The 16,442-nt window shown below is 28.9% G+C and overlaps 1 protein-coding gene across 2 annotated transcripts; it reads left to right on the top strand.

Annotated features, from left to right (window-relative positions):
• Window positions 1-1,601: 1,601 nt before the first annotated feature.
• On the top strand, window positions 1,602-10,505 carry LOC129907883 (serine protease inhibitor 42Dd-like). 2 transcript variants are annotated; one of them, XM_055984353.1, is made up of 4 exons: window positions 1,602-1,711; window positions 9,167-10,080; window positions 10,148-10,286; window positions 10,351-10,505. In XM_055984353.1, exons 2-4 carry the CDS (start codon window positions 9,199-9,201, stop codon window positions 10,473-10,475), a joined length of 1,146 nt encoding a protein of 381 aa, XP_055840328.1. In that variant the 5' UTR covers window positions 1,602-1,711; window positions 9,167-9,198; the 3' UTR covers window positions 10,476-10,505. The 2 variants fall into 2 exon arrangements, with proteins under 2 accessions (XP_055840328.1, XP_055840327.1); XM_055984352.1 differs by lacking the exon at window positions 1,602-1,711 and adding an exon at window positions 4,049-4,248.
• The last annotated feature ends 5,937 nt before the right edge of the window (window positions 10,506-16,442 follow it).

Genomic DNA, 16,442 nt, shown 5'->3' with positions numbered 1-16,442 from the left:
AAGCCTCGATTTTTGTTTGTTATTTTGCTCTGAAAACCCCTGTTTTTTTGCATTAAAATTGTTATATCTTTCGTTCTAATTTGAACTTTGGAAATTTTTATACATTTTTGAAAAGTGCAATAACACGGCAAGTTTTTAAAATAATAAACCAGTATCACACCATACAATTTTTTTTCGGGATGTTCCTCTCAAATAAAAGTAAGAAATTGAGTTTTTATAAAACATGGAACTGTTAATTAATTTGCAGCAAAATGGCGTATGAAATAAAAAATATTTTGATTTAATAATTATTTATTCTTATTAGCCAATGTTTAAGTGAAAGAATTGTAAAAAACAAAAATCAATTATGACCGGAGGAAGCAAAATACTGTTGCAAAGTCGAGATTTTTCGATAATTCACAAAAACTGCATTAAATTGAAAACCGTAAGGATTTGGGATGAACAAGTTACTAAATTCTGAGAGCCCTAAAGTTGGCCTATCAGCATATTTCGTTTGATCCATTACTTTTGGGACACCCTGTATAGTACCTATATCGCAAGTAATAAGTGGATTTTTGGTATAATCGATCATGTATGTTAGTATGAGCAAGTTCGGTTGGAGCGCCAAAAAGTTGCGGTACATTTTATGATTTTTCATCAAATCTTTATCGTTCATGTGAAAAGTAGATCATACTTTTTGCAGTGAAATAATTAAAATTTTTTACTTTTTGTTTTTGTTTTTAATAAAAGTGTGATATTAAAAAGTATTTTTTGAAAAAAAAAAATTAATCGTTAAGTTTCAATTTAAAAAAAAATATTTCAGAACATCTGGTATGATCTGAATGGGACAAGACCGCCCATAGGCTCTGGTAGAAAAAAAAAGAGAAAAAAAAAACAATTCACCATTCAAAGGGTAAAAACAGGTAAGCGAGAGCCACCAAATAATACTGTAAGTATAAGTAGTAATTCTGAGAAAAGGACGTCACAGATTGCATTTGTACCTTCTATCTGCAGCTTTTACCAGTCTAAAAGATGGGTAGATTAAATGCACAATCTATATCAAATGGTCCCACGAAACTTGTGCTTCAGTGGGAACCGATGAAAATTATAGCATACGTGTGTGATTATTGCAAACTGATTCCCAATTTTAAAGAAAAATGGTCTTGCTACCAACAACATTTGATAGAGCGGCGCAAGACCGTTTTTAGTCAGATGTTTTTCGTATTCAACACGTATTGTCTAAAAATATTTCAAAAGTTTAAAACAAAAAAAAAAAAACGGTTCTATATTATGTTTTGATTTTTTGTCAACTTTAAAAAAATTACTCAACCAAAACCTTGCCTTTCAATATTCAATTTTAATCCAATTTAAAATGCTAAAAGACATTTAGTTGATAACAAACTGAATTCCTATTTTATGAGTGGAACTCGAACAATCTTCAAAAGTTTCAAATCATTCACAAAACCAAAAGATAAAATTAGGTCTATAAATCGAAAAATAAAAAACAAATATGTATGTTTTTGGAACAGAGTGCACTCAGTGTTCTCTTTTCCTATGGCAAATTCTCTGAAGTCTCAAATCTAAACAGAAACAAATTAATTCCAGTGGGAACCATATTGCGTTGTGGTAAAGTTGTGAGTTTGAGTATTAAAATATTACGTTAAAAAAGCTACATTTTTGTTTATAAATTATTTTAAAATATATTGTATTGGAGTAAAATATCGAAGTTTTGGTAAGTTCTATTCGTTACACTTTTAATGCACATTGTCTTAAACAAGAATACTCGCATAATCGATCTTCACTTTGTGTACTCCATATTTATGAGTAGAATATTTACCGGGGAATTTTTTGTCTATTAGCTCATTTTGGATGAGTAATTATATCATTAGTGGCAAAAACACTCTTTTGTTTAAATTGAATTAGGTCACTTTGTATTCCATTTATTTTTATTTGTGTATATAAAAGTAGGTTAACGTCTTCGACGTTTGCTTTAAAAGTTTATATTGATATTTTCTCTATACAATCAAAAAGATATGGGTGTTATCATCAGAATATCCAAATAGGTAATGAGAATAATGAGTAAAAGTTCACTCACTCGATAACTTGAGTTTCTTTCATAAACTGAGTTTTTGTTTCATAAAGTTTTTATTGTTAATATCAAAAAAGAACTTAACTGCATTAAACTAATTTATTTTCCTCCAATACTAAGATCGTATTTCATTTTTTTACGGTTAACAAAAAAGTTAATTGATTACCAAATATTTATTTTTTTTATTATGACTTACAAAAAATGAGTAATTAATGAATAAACGATGAAATCTCCGCTATTATCAAAAAAAAAAGAATGAACGCGAATATTTATGCATTTCTTTCATGAAAGTTGAAATTGTGTTATTATTATCAGAAATTTCAAACAATGAGGTACTTTAGGCGATAAGATCTTCAAAACTTACTGTCATTTGCGATACTTAAATATTTCGAATTTTTTTCTAGTAGATACAGGTGATTTTTTTAATTTAGTTTAATGCATGCATTTTGCAAACAAAATCGGATTATCAGGATTGCAATGGGGTTTCAAAAAGCGGGATTTAATATTGATCGGGATTTTAAGCAGAATTTTAGAAGACGGGATTTTAAAACTTTTTTTCGAGATTGTTGAAAAACGCGATTTTAAAAAGCGGGATTGCGGTACACAGCTGTTTTCCAATGTGATTTTAAAACTTAAATGTGCACTTGATCAACTTTGTAGAGGAATAACTAAAGGATATAGGTATTTACAATATACATTCTACTTGTTTTTTTGTTTGTATTAATTAAAATTCCCTAAAAATCTAGCTATGTATGTATTTAATTTTAAGAAATTTCGTCACCAAAAAAAACGCGATTATTCATATCTTGAAACATACATATTTACGGACTTGTCTTCTACAATTTTGTTGGTATTTAGACTTAAGGTTAAAATTTTGATCTTTCGGGCAACTTCTCTCCAGATAGTAACTATGTTATGATTCAAAGAGAAAGTTTACAAAAAAACACGTATACACCACAGTGAACCGCAAAAAAATTAATTTTCCACTTACCTACATATTTATTTTGTTGCTTTATTTGATTTGTGCAAAAAAATGTTTTAAATTTCAAACGCAGTAGGTAAACATAGTAACCCTATTTCCAAACAAAAAATAAACAAATACAAATACATGCTTTTTTCAAACAAAATGGTATGAATTTTTAAAGATTATAATGTCGAGTGACATAATACAAAATAAAGGCACTTACTCAGCAGCCCTGTTTCGATACTTTTTGCTTTTCGAGTAATGGCATTTTATAAATACTAGATGAAAATCTAGTATTTATAAAATAAATAAAAAACTTTTTTCTACTAAAATAATTAAAAATTTAGTGGTTTTTTTCTGTTGCCTCATAAAAGTTCTCATTTAAGAAGTAACAATAGGCACCCTTTTTTCAGTATCAACTTATTTTTTACTTGATATTTTAACCTCTAACCTTTATTTTTCTACGAGATACCATTTAGAAGATTTTAATTGGATCATAACAAATTACCAAAAATCCATTTTTTTTTTTAAAGAACCATACAATAATCTTGCTAAAATATTAAGAAATTTAAAACATCCGAACAGTTATTCTTAAGACACAAAAATCATTCAATATTATTTTCTTGTTTTTATTTGAGTAAATGTATAACAAACAAAAAATTCAAGTAAACTACCCAAGTGTTTCCGCTCTACTCTTATTATAAACAATGATCGTGAACTCTGATGATACCTGCAAACTGATAAGAAATTTAAGTGAATCTCTTCATTTTCTTCATCGAATATTATTTACAAGCAATGACAGAGAGCTTAATCAAAATATCAACACCAAAAGTCCAATAAAAAAAAAAAAATTAATTTTAAATATTGAATTGGACATATGGTATTACCCAAGGTAATGGAAACAATAACTCTGTCTACGTACTTACCTGCCTTTGCTATAAATACATTTTTTTTTTATAAGAGCGTGCTCACAACAAATACACTTCCGACTTATATTAGCAAACTTAAAATCATTACATTTATTATAAATACCCGAGAATTTTGATTCGAATCATTTAGTATTCTCGACGAGTTCATCGGAATTGAACTTGGATTCAACGATTCTTAGCAAAGCCAGAGAGAGATTAGTGTGCCTAAATTAATAATTTTTTATTTTAGTTTTTATTGATCGAACATTTAATTAAAATAAAAATGTCAAAAGAAAGTAAAACCATCAGTAAGTACAAAATTTGATTTTTTTTTATTAAAATTTTTAAATAAAAATAATAATCAATCATAATTTTCCCATAAAAAATTGTTTTGACAGCTGTTTTTCTATTTTGCATGTGCATTGTGCATATATACAAAATTGATAACAGATAAAGGCATTGGTTTGGGTTAACGATGTGGAACAATCATAATGTTTTTCACACAGTAAATTCAAAGTGGCTTATGAAGAAAAAATTGAATAAATATCGAACCTTGCTCTTGTTTGCATTTATTTACTTGAAACTTGTTGTGCATTATAGAAGAACTTATGGTTTTTTTTTATGGATACAATAATTGCAATGTTTCAAGCTGTACCTCGACTAGATACCTACCAATGGATTGATAAGGATGGGACTGATGCGTTTAGCACTCGCAAAAGTCAGTCTCTCTCTGATAGTCAGGTCAAGTTATTTTTTTGTGGCGTTTTTTACCTAAAAATATTCAATTTGATTGATTTTTTTAAGCATGACAAATGATTTGAAAATGCTTAGCTAAAATAGTCTAGTCTAATAAATTTTCTAACCCAAATTATCATAGTACTTTTTGTTTTCAATATCTAACCAAGAAAATACCTAGTTTTTGTTTGCTGTGCCTTTTTTTACTTTTATTTGGCGGTATTATGATCTCCATGCTCACGTATATCTACTGCACCACAAATGATTCGCCTGTGTGGTTCGCCAGTTTTTAAGTCCGAAAGTTTTTGAAATAGTAGTACTAAGAGCGTAAATTGACTTAGCTCCTCTGATTTTATATTATGTTTTTAATTTTTAATTTCGAAATGATAAAGTTGATTCTAAGGGGTTAGGTCAAAAGATATGAACAGAATAAGAGTAGCCGTGTTATTGCAATATTTAAACTAGCTCAAAAACCTAGAGGTGTGAATTCGAGCCCCATCTTTAATTGATTTAAATTATTTAATTCCTGGAAGCTTTGTTTTAGTGATGGGAACTATCGAATGATTTGAACTATCGATAGTTAGTAACTGAATGATTTGAACTATCGAATAGTTCATTCATTCATTCATTCGAATAAAAACAATCGAATAAAACTATCGAATAAAAACTATCGAATAAACTATCGAATAAACTATCGAATAAAAACTATCGAATAAACTATCGAATAAACTATCGAATAAATACTATCAAATATTCAGTAAAAAAAGGAAACAAATAGTCGAGAAATGACCACTGGAAAGGATTTGTTTCCTTTTCTTACACTTTCTATTTTTGCTCGTCCACATGCAAAATTGCAAATATCAAAAGTATATACAATAATTCAAACCAACCACAAAGTTGCATCATATTTTTGTCTAACTCATTAACAACCCTTTACAAAATCCACTTGTTGACACAGACACCTGCTGTTTTTGCGTGCGCGAATGTTTTGCTTCTTCCGATGCCATGTCTCGTCAAGTGATTGAAAAGATGGGTTTTCTCACTAATTAGGATCATAAACTATACACTGGCTAAACAATGAACATGTTCCGCTTTCCAGGCCAAAGAGTTATTTTTTTCTCTCTTGTCACTTTTTTATGACACCGCACTGACCGACAGATAACTTCTATTCTTTTCATGCACCGTGTCGCCTTTTTTTTTCCTTCTTTACCGCCTTTGTTTTGAAAATATGGGCACTCGAACATAAAACACATAAATTCAGTCCTGAAAAACTTTCAAGATATCATTTGGAAGATCACACAATATGTGTATCATCATTCATCATCCTTTTCAGTCCTTCCTTCAAATGCAGATAAAATCATTTACAATTAAATTGTGAAATCAAGAGAAAAAAGAAAATAGTAAAGAAATAAAATTATGACTGAATTAAAAAAAAAAACAATGTAATAGACTGAAAGAAAACAGTAACTGAATATAAAAAAATTCAAATGAAAAAACTATCGTTTGAAAAAACTATTCAAATGAAAAAACTATCGAATAAAAAAAACTATTCAAATGAAAAAACTATCGTTTGAAAAAACTATTCAAATGAAAAAACAATCGTTTGAAAAAACTATACGAATGAAAAAACTATCGAATAAAAAACTATCGAACGAAAAAACTATTCGAATGAAAAAACTATCGAATAAAAAACTATCGAACGAAAAAACTATTCGAATGAATGATTTTAAACTATCGAATGAATGAATATTTTACAACTATCGATAGTTTGATAGTTTTTATTCGATAGTTCCCATCACTACTTTGTTTCTTTATGAGATTGTATTATAAAGGATAATGCGTTATTTGTAGCACAGAAAAAACACAAAGTGCAAAGTCTCCATTTTTTTTTTTGAAAATTAGATTTTGATGTAATCTTTTCAATTAAAGTTCATTTCAACAAAACATTACTGTTAAAAAAGAACAAAGGTTCTCCTATTTAATAAAAGAGGAACTAAGTTCCAAGATTTGGTTTTAAATTTAAAGGATTATTTTACTTTGCAATTTTGCTAAAAAATGTATAAAATAAAAGTATTTTAAAACCACGCTCCTCTATTAAAAAATCTAAAGCTCTATCATTCAAAGTTATCAAAAATATAAATACATACAAAAAAAGCATTTGAAAAAAAAATAGAAATGTAAATTAGAATATGCATTTGCATCAGGGATGGAAAATTACATTTTTTTAATTGTAGGTACTGAAAATTTAATTTGGATTGTACTGAAATGGATACAATTGTATTGAAATATATTTTTCACACGAGATATTAATATTAAATTTAATCAAAATGTTTTATTTGCAAAAACTCTAAAATATTTCGTATACATTGCACTATTTTTTGCGTAAAAGAGTAATTTTTATTTAATTTCGGTATGAATAAATATGGAAAAAAGTACATATTCACAAAAGACTACAAGTATTAAAAAATTTTAAAAAATTGCAAAATCGTGGGGGCCAAAAGTGCAATTTTGGTTTTCAGGCAATGGCTCAGTTTTGAACTTAAAATTAGTTTTACAAACTTAAATATTCGATAAATACCAAAACTCTATGAAAAGACGTAAAGAATAGCGTGTTTTCTCTGATTTTCATGAAATTTATTCTACACTAACATGCCTTTTCCATATAAAAGTTTGCAGGTCTTCAGACTTAATGCTGTAATTTGAAAATTGTTTTCATTTTCTTTTCTGAATTTATAACAGAGGGAATTCAGTGTTTTGCATTCCGACTTTATTAGTCTCTAATTTGAACAGCATTTTCAATATTTGCTGATGAATGGCAACAAAAAAAATGTTTACAATCAGTTTTATAAATATTAAAAAAAATATTGTAACATTTATTTTGGTTAAAAAAATCTGAAACTAAATTAAAACTTAACTTAAATATTAGATTGCAAAAGATTTTTTAAGACACATTAAAAAATTGTATCGAATTTAGACAAATTGTATTTTTGTACTCGATCAAACCCATTTGCATCGAATTCGATACAATTGTATTGACTTTTCCATGCCTGATTTGCATTAAAAAAATTTCTATTCCAACAAAAAATATTGCTTTGACTTTTTTTATCAATGTAGAAATAACATTTTTTTGTATGCATTTTTTTTAATGATTTATTTTACATGCAACACTTATGTAGCTATTTTTACTTGCTCTATAGGGCAAGTATTGGTTTCGTGTCGAAAAAAAATTGAGTTTTTAATCAAAACCAACGTTACGATAATGGAGAATTCCGAAAAAGTGGGTCTCGCAATTCCGTCCGTGCGTCTGTTCGTATGTGCGTCTATCTGTACATATTTCCACAGCCTAAACGCGTGGACGCATTTTCTTCAAATTTGGTAAAGATGATTTTTATAGAAATCTGAAAATTGTTTTTTTTATATCTCACTTAGAAAGTATACCTCCCACACAAATTTTTCAAGTTATACCAAATAACTCGAAAACGCCTCCAACGATTTTGATTAAGCTTTGCAGACTTAATATTCAAAGCAATTGCAATAAAACTGCATTTTTAGTTTTTCTCAAAAAAGTCAAATATCAAAAATAAAATTGCATTTAACAAAATGTTTGCCCTAAACGTCGGCTCTTTCCCAACATCAACAAAATTTCTTTAAAATTTATATAGAGGCATCTCTTAAAATCTGCAAGTAAACTAACAAAAAAGTGTTTTGAAATGCAAGAGCAAGTACGTTCAACACAGTCATGCAATTTTATTTTTATTTAAAATGCATCCTTTTTTCATTATATTTGTAAGTTTTGTATATGAAACTGCTGCAGGGTTGTAAAGGGATGCATTATTTTGTGAATGCAGTCATATAAATTCAGTTAGTTAAAAGATTGCATTCATTTACTTATCTTTGAGACTTGGACTTCAATAAATTTTTCTTCAAAATCATTGCAATATTTTTTTATACATTAATTTTACAGTCCTCAATTGAATGTAATATTTTGAAAATGAATGCAGTCTTTGCAGTCCTTAGCATTATTTGCATTCCTTGGCATACTACATTCCCAAAAGACTGCACTCAATTTAAGACTTTAAAATTTCTAGGTAAAAAAAGATTGCAATCATTTTTACCAAAATTTTTAGTCAAAAATAAAAGTTAATGGATGCACATGCACAGTCTCTAAATTGAAGCCATTAAAGGATGCATACCAAAAAAATTGCATTCTTTATCAAGTCTACCAGGTTCCCGCCACACAGCTGCCATAATCACAGAGGATAATGTTTTTTTTTAAAGACTCAAAAATCTAGACTTTAGTCAAAGCTAGACTTTAGTAAAGTCCGTTGCAACAAAGTTGCAACAAATTTCTGCACACTCAGATTTTGGAAATTTCGTGGTGTGGGTGACGGGCCTGACTTTTTTTAACTCATAATTTTTGATTCTACATCTATCTAATTTCTCCTTTCACTCAATCAATTAATAAACGTCGTATTTTTTTTTTTCTTTTAGTTATTATCAGTGCTCTATTAGTTATTCTTCAAATGACGTCATCAGCCAGCATTGATCAAGACCTATCCCCATCATCATCCCCAAACAGTGGACTTTTTGCTGCAGATTTACTGAGAATTGCAAAATCTAAAACTTCTGAAAATGTTATATTCTCTCCCATATCAATTCAGACAGCATTGGCAATGACTTACATGGGTGCTGCAGGTAAAACAGCTGAAGAACTCAAAAACGGTCTACGTTTGCCATCGCTCGACAAAGACCAAGTTGGCCAATATTTTTCACAACTTTTGAATAAAAAATCGGGTGAAGCTGATTTGAGTATAGCCAATAGAATATTTGTTGGCAGTGACTATCCACTTAAGGCTGACTTCAATAAAATGACTGAAAACTATTTCAAATCTGGAGCAGAAGCACTAAATTTTAAAGACTTACCTTCGGAAGCCATACAAACCATCAATTCGTGGGTTGAAAATAAAACCAACAACAAAATCACCGATTTAATGAAACCTGGATCTGTGGATGCTGATACGGTAGCTCTTATTGTAAATGCAATTTATTTCAAAGGAAAATGGAAGAATCCATTTAGCAAGGATGCCACAAGGAAACTTCCCTTTTGGATCAATAAAGACGAATCAGTTGAGGTTGATATGATGTATGGTGGTGATAAGCGAATAAAGTATGGTGAATTTTCTGAAATTAATGCAACTGCCATCGAAATGGCATACAAAAATTCAGATATATCTATGATGCTGATCCTACCCAATGAGAAGGACGGTTTAGCTGATTTGGAGAATAAATTGAGTTCAATGTCTGTCATTGATTTGTCTTCAAAAATGGGTTCGAGAAAAGTTGATATAATGTTACCAAAGTTCCAGATCAACTTTTCAACACCATTGTCAGAGACTTTAAAGGAGGTAAAAACAAACAGCTTCTGCTTCCTTTAAAACTTTCTGACTAACCACTTTTTTTTTTTTGTTGAAGATGGGAATACAATCATTGTTCCAAAAAGCTGATTTGCCAGGTATGTTTGAGTCAGGTCCAGCTGTAAAAGTATCTGATGTTCAACATAAAGCCTTTATTGATGTTAACGAAGCTGGATCGGAAGCTGCTGCAGCATCATGTAAGTCTAAATTGCTTTTAATTGTATAATGTTGTTTTTTAATGTGACTTCTTTTTTATTTTAGTTTTACAAATATCACTAATGTCCCTTGATTATGACCAGAGGTTCTTCAATGCTGATCATCCATTTTTCTTTGCTATTAAAGGTCCAAATACTGTTTATTTTGTTGGGCATGTTGCCAAGCCTTAGTTGAAACAAATAAATTCATAATTCTTTTGATTTAGGGCCGGTTTGTTGACACTCGATTATCTTTTAATCAAGGATTTTTGTATGGAATAATCCTTGATTAAAAGATAATCGACTGTGAACAAACCGGCACTTAGACTTTTTTTTTTTTGCATGAGGAGCAATACATTATTTTTAATGAAGTTTTACTTTTTTGGCGCGTTATAAGAGTTAAATTTATTTGAACGGTAATTTTTTAATTTGAACTTGGATTTTTTTGACAACGAAGGATATGTATTATTTTTACAGGATATACTTTTAAATTCTTTTTTGTGAATTGAGACCAGTGTGTTTTTCATTTTTTTAAGGCGATCTTCAATATGTTAAAGAAATTAAACTTCTAACACATGTACACTGTATACAGTAGAGTGGGTCGAAGAAACATTTTTTTTTTGTTTTGAATTTCAAATCAAAGACTAAGAAGGGTTTAAAAAGTAATCAAAATCGGCTCATATCTTTCGAGTTCCGATCGCTCATCGGCTCTGAAGTTTGAAAAAATAAAATTTTAGAATGGTATTTTTACATAAAAAAAATTGACCACCCCTTACCTTATAATAGCTTTAGAAAGTTCTTCTATGAGCTAGAAATTAAGAAGAAAGAAATTTGGTTCAAATTTCTTAGGGACTTCCGGTAGCGCAGGTTACCGGAAAAATTCTATTTTTACGATATTTTTTCTTTTTTTTTTTTTAACTAATTGGTAAATTATAATTTTTACCAAAAGTAAAAATGAAGTTGACACAATCAGTGAAATTCAAGATTTAAAAATCTTTCGATCAAGAACGCTTTGACTATTTACCATTATCCTCGCGCACCGCACAGTGGTACTTTTGGTGCTTTTTGGCGTCAAAGATTATTTTCACGACCATTTCTTGACGAAAAAATCCTACGTAAGTACTTCACTGGAGAACAGTATTGTTAAGCTAAACACAAAATTTCAGCCCAATCGGTTAAAAACTGTAGGAGTTAGTTGGTCGCCCGATGGGAGCACAGGATTTTGCGATCATCCTGAACTACGCCGCCAATTAAGAAATTTCACATTATCCTATTATATTACCTCTTATTTATGTACTTAAACAAACTAAACAAACTCCAAAAGAAAATAATGTTTCTCCTTTGTATTATACGCTGATGAAAATGATGAAACGATTTCGTGTATACAAAGTGTTATTACCTCTTAAGTATTTTCAAATTTTTCCTCGAAATATTGAACAAATGTTTGGTTTTGTCTCTAATTTTAAAAGCTTGTAATTTTGTATGTATGGAATCTTTATTAAAAATAAATTAAGATTCTAAGTTTTACAGAAAAACTTTATACTGACGGACAGGGTTCGGACTTTACTTCGATTGAAGTAGATTTACTTCGATTTTGGGAAAAAATAAAATCTACTTCCCTACTTCTCTTTTTTTTGGAACTACATACTTCTATTTCTTGATTGAAATATATTTTTCAAACAATAAATTGAGAGAAATTAGAGAAAGGGATTTAACTTCAATTTTGAAATAAAGAAATAAAGCTCCACTAAAATCTCAAAAGATGAATGGAGGTCAATTTATTGTTCGAATTCAATACCGTCAAAGTTACGCGAAACCGAAGTTACGAAAAACTAGAGTTACGAATTCTAAAGTTATGTTAAGCTATGACATGTGATTTTTGGGTTGGTAACAATTGCGAGGAACGACATGGAATTATGGAAATACAAACAAGAGATTAACATTTTTCTCATTGGTCAGAACTAAATGAGTAAAGCGAAAATGGGTGTTATTTAATCTTTTAAAATATTGATTGGATAGGTATAGATATTATATGGTTTTGTTTTTGTGAGAAGATCGCAAAAACGTTGAAATAGAAAAAAAAACATGAGTATACTTATGTAAGTTTGGGGGACATAATTAAATTTAACTTCTTATTTGTCCGACTAATATTGCAAATACGTATTTTTTTTTTCTATTGATTAATATAATTATTCATAGCGTATTTTGTAATAGCCACATTGTTAGTATTTATATTAAAATAATAACCAAACCACCCCTTTTTTTTACAGACGTTATTTTGGTGTGGTGAACTGTTGTTGCAATTGTTGCCAACCCAAAAATCACATGTCATAGCTTAACATAACTTTAGAATTCGTAACTCTAGTTTTTCGTAACTTCGGTTTCGCGTAACTTTGACGGCCGTAACTCTGTCGTGCGTAACTCTGTTATTCGTAACTCCGTTACCATTTCACTTTTATTTTTTCTTAGTAAATGGTTAAAATAAACAAAATTTTTTACTTTATTATATAAGTAACAGGAATGCTTCATTCATGGGCAGTATTTTCGTATCAATTTTTATTAAAATTGACAAAAAATATATCTTTATGTATTGGAAATTGTTTCTGAATGTAACGTGAGTAACCATGGAATTACCCATGATGATTATGATTTTGAGTCAAAAAGGCATATCGTAGCAATAAGTAGGTAGGTATAGGTATGTATATCTATGGAGTTTGGTATTAACAGCACAAGTCCAATTTTTTTCGAAAATAAGTTAAGTACCAATTTTCATTTGGTCTTAAAAGCATAACTCTAACTAAACTAGTTCCAATATTCAATGGCCCTAATCAAACTTAACTCCTTTTTCAAAAATTATGTTTGATCATAATGACATAACTCCAACTTGTGCTGTTTTGACCAATCAAAATTGTTAAAACTTTAAAATTAGTTTTTGGTCAACACAACAGCACAACTCAAGGAGCAAAATTGAGAACAATTATTGACTAATAACGACTGGATCACCATCTGGTTAAATGGAAATAAAATGTATGAGGTGCACGATTTTATATTTTGAGGATACTACAGACAGTCATTTATTCTTTAAAAATATAATAATAATTTCTCGATTGATTACAACAATCAACAAAAACATCATGAACGAGTTAAAACGACAAGACTGGTTAACTTCAATATCGTTAACAATTTATTACACAAATGCTACAAGCCAATACAATTTTTGTACGTCATTAACTTGAATAACATTTTAATAGTTGTAAAGGCATAAAGTTGTATTCTCTTTAATGGTAAAGCAAATTACTCTCTTAGTGAATAATAATGTGGGAAAAAGCTCAACTAGAATTTTGTTGGCTTTTCATTGGAAACATCAAAACCATTGGCACGCTTCTATACCAAACAGAAAATCCCATATTAATATTTTTTTTTTTATTACCTTAGTGATAAATGAATGACACTTGGCACGTTTTTTGTATGAATAAGATATAATTAAGTTAAAAATACTTTCAGAATATATTAAATCCATAAATAGATTGACTGATTCATTTCAGTTGGATTTACGATTTATTTATAAATTTAAATTTACAATAAACGTTGGAAACAAGTTGTTATTTTAGTCGGTATATCGAATTTGTTAAGAACTTGAAAAAATGCTCTCTGCGTGAGGACAGACTAGGTCTTTAATCCTTTAAAACACAAATTAATAAAATTAATACTCAAATAAAAAGTTTCGTGTGGGCTTTTTTGTTAAGCTGAAAAACGTGCAAAATATTTTCCCCATTTCCAATAAAAGATTAGGAAAAATTACTCTGAGATTGTTCCCTCCTTATACAATTGAATCGTTTATTTTCAAAACATGATAAGTCCACTTTTTTTCAAAATTCGTTTTTTAACTGAATATGTTCTTGGAGGATAACCACACCTGCCTTCAAAATATGAAGCATCTACTCAGTCTATATTCGATTTTACAGCTAAGCGAAAAAAAATTTTACTGTCAAAACATCATAAAAGTCCCGGAGTTATCATCTTTTGAAAATAAACAGAAACTTTTTTATGAGTAATTGGGCACGTTCAGGAAATATTAGTTACTAGATATTTAGGCAACGTCATTTTCTGAACGGAAATTTGAGTAAATTGACTAAATTAGTTTGGATGTGATGCTATTGTTAAATTTCAAAATTTATTTAAGAATTTTACCGGTCGCATGGGTAAGACACCAAATTTCACTTAACTGTAATGAATAAATAAAATTAATTATAACCGATAATGCACTTTTTAGTTGTTTTTCACACAAATAAATTTAATTTTGCTAAATTAATTCATTAATTAAAAACAATCTGCTGTCATGTTGACAAAAAAAACTTTCCTAAATTTTTATGGAAAATTTTCTTGCCTAACTTTCCAGTCAGCTTTCCAATAAAATTACCTAAATTGGAAGAATTTTTTTTGACAGCTGACCAATCAGAGACCGAGAAATTACCTAAATATTTAGTCCCTAACGTTTCTGAACCTGCCCATTGACTACAAAATCTTTAGTTGAAAGCGTCTTTCAAGTAAAATAAACATTATATTCTATTCCCAAATGCAATTGTTTGATAGACTGAGGCTTTAAAAAAATTGTATATTCATTTTAAAACTAATTTCACATTCGTTTATTTTCAAAGTATGATAAGTCCAAAATCGTTTTTATTTTTTATCTTTTAAACAATTGGTCCAAAAAGTAAATACCAAACGATATTCTGTAGCTAGGTAAAAGTTCTACAAAATATATTTTGTATACATTTTGCAACACTTAAGAAAAGAAAATAGAACGTTTTTTTTCTTCTCCTGAAAAATTTGAAATCATGGACTTATTATGTTTTGAAAATAAATGATTCAATTAGGAGAGCAAATTTTTAAATCGTTGTAGAAAAACAGTGATAGCTCGATGTTATATAATGATGTTTTTCAAGTTAATGACGTACATTTTAGATTCTTATTATAATGTTTACCGTCTTTGTGTTTAATTTTGTTGTTGGTTGATGCAATCCTGATTCCTGAGAAATAATCTATTCTTGTTTTGTTTTAGGTACATTATCTTCTTTTTTTTAGGTCTCAGAGGTCTTCCTAATTCTTATCAATTTTATAAATAATAAATCTTTCTGACTTGACAATTTCTGGGAATTATAAAGAAAAAACCTTCAAAAATGCTTTAACACAAATGCCAAATTCAGAACATTGAGAGATGATGAGACGTGAGCATTGCGTTTCTGATTTCTCACAAAGTTTTTCATTTATTTTTTTAAATTCTGCGATGTTAAAGAAAACAAATTAGCAACGTTTATGGAATAAAATTGTCAATTTTTATTATCAATTACAAATATACTATCGCGTTAGCCGATTCCATTTCCTCCAGTCACTTCACCTCGGCTAACATAACAAATTGGAATAATTTTCATGCATATAGAACATTGTTAGGGTGTATATTGTATAATATTTAATAATATGTATTTCAATTTTTAACAAATTCGAAAATTGAACGTGACAAAGCAAATAGAATCGCAAAATTGTGTATATAAATCAACTGACTTCTTTGATGTACATTTTATGTATAATATTTTGCTGGAAATCCAAAGAGTGTGCAAAATAACCAACTCTGTCGCTTCTTTATACATGAAAATAACACCTAATGAAAAGATGTTTTTATTGTTTTTTAACCCTTTCGGACCCAGGGTTACTGTCATGTAACATATTTTTAAAAATTCGTAAAAAATATTCCATTAAATAATTTTTTTAGGTTTCGATGGCTTAATAGAAAGATAATAATGCCTAGTTACTGTATTATTACAAAAAGTTAGGTAGTCAATTATCATACTTTTAATTTTTTTATCGAAAAAGGGATTGAAATTCACATTTTTTTTTTTTTTGCAAAATTATTTTTTAATACATGGTCATAATTTTGAAAAAAAATATATATACAAAATGTTAATCCAGAAAGTGTTTTGTTTTTTGGCTTAGAAGAAGTAGCATACATTATTGTTCCATAAAAAGTTATTTTCTCATTTGTCCGACTTTTTTTGGTGATCATAGGTAGTGCATGTTGTTACTTACTTACATTACATGTAACATGAGACTAACACATTAGTTTTGCTATTTTGTGATGCTTTTTTATCAAAGAAGAAAGCA

The sequence above is a fragment of the Episyrphus balteatus genome, chromosome 1 (genome assembly GCF_945859705.1).
Source record: "Episyrphus balteatus chromosome 1, idEpiBalt1.1, whole genome shotgun sequence".
Classification (NCBI taxonomy): Eukaryota; Metazoa; Arthropoda; class Insecta; order Diptera; family Syrphidae; genus Episyrphus; species Episyrphus balteatus.
Note: the sequence above shows the minus strand (reverse complement) of the source record. Positions and strands in the feature narration are given on the sequence as shown.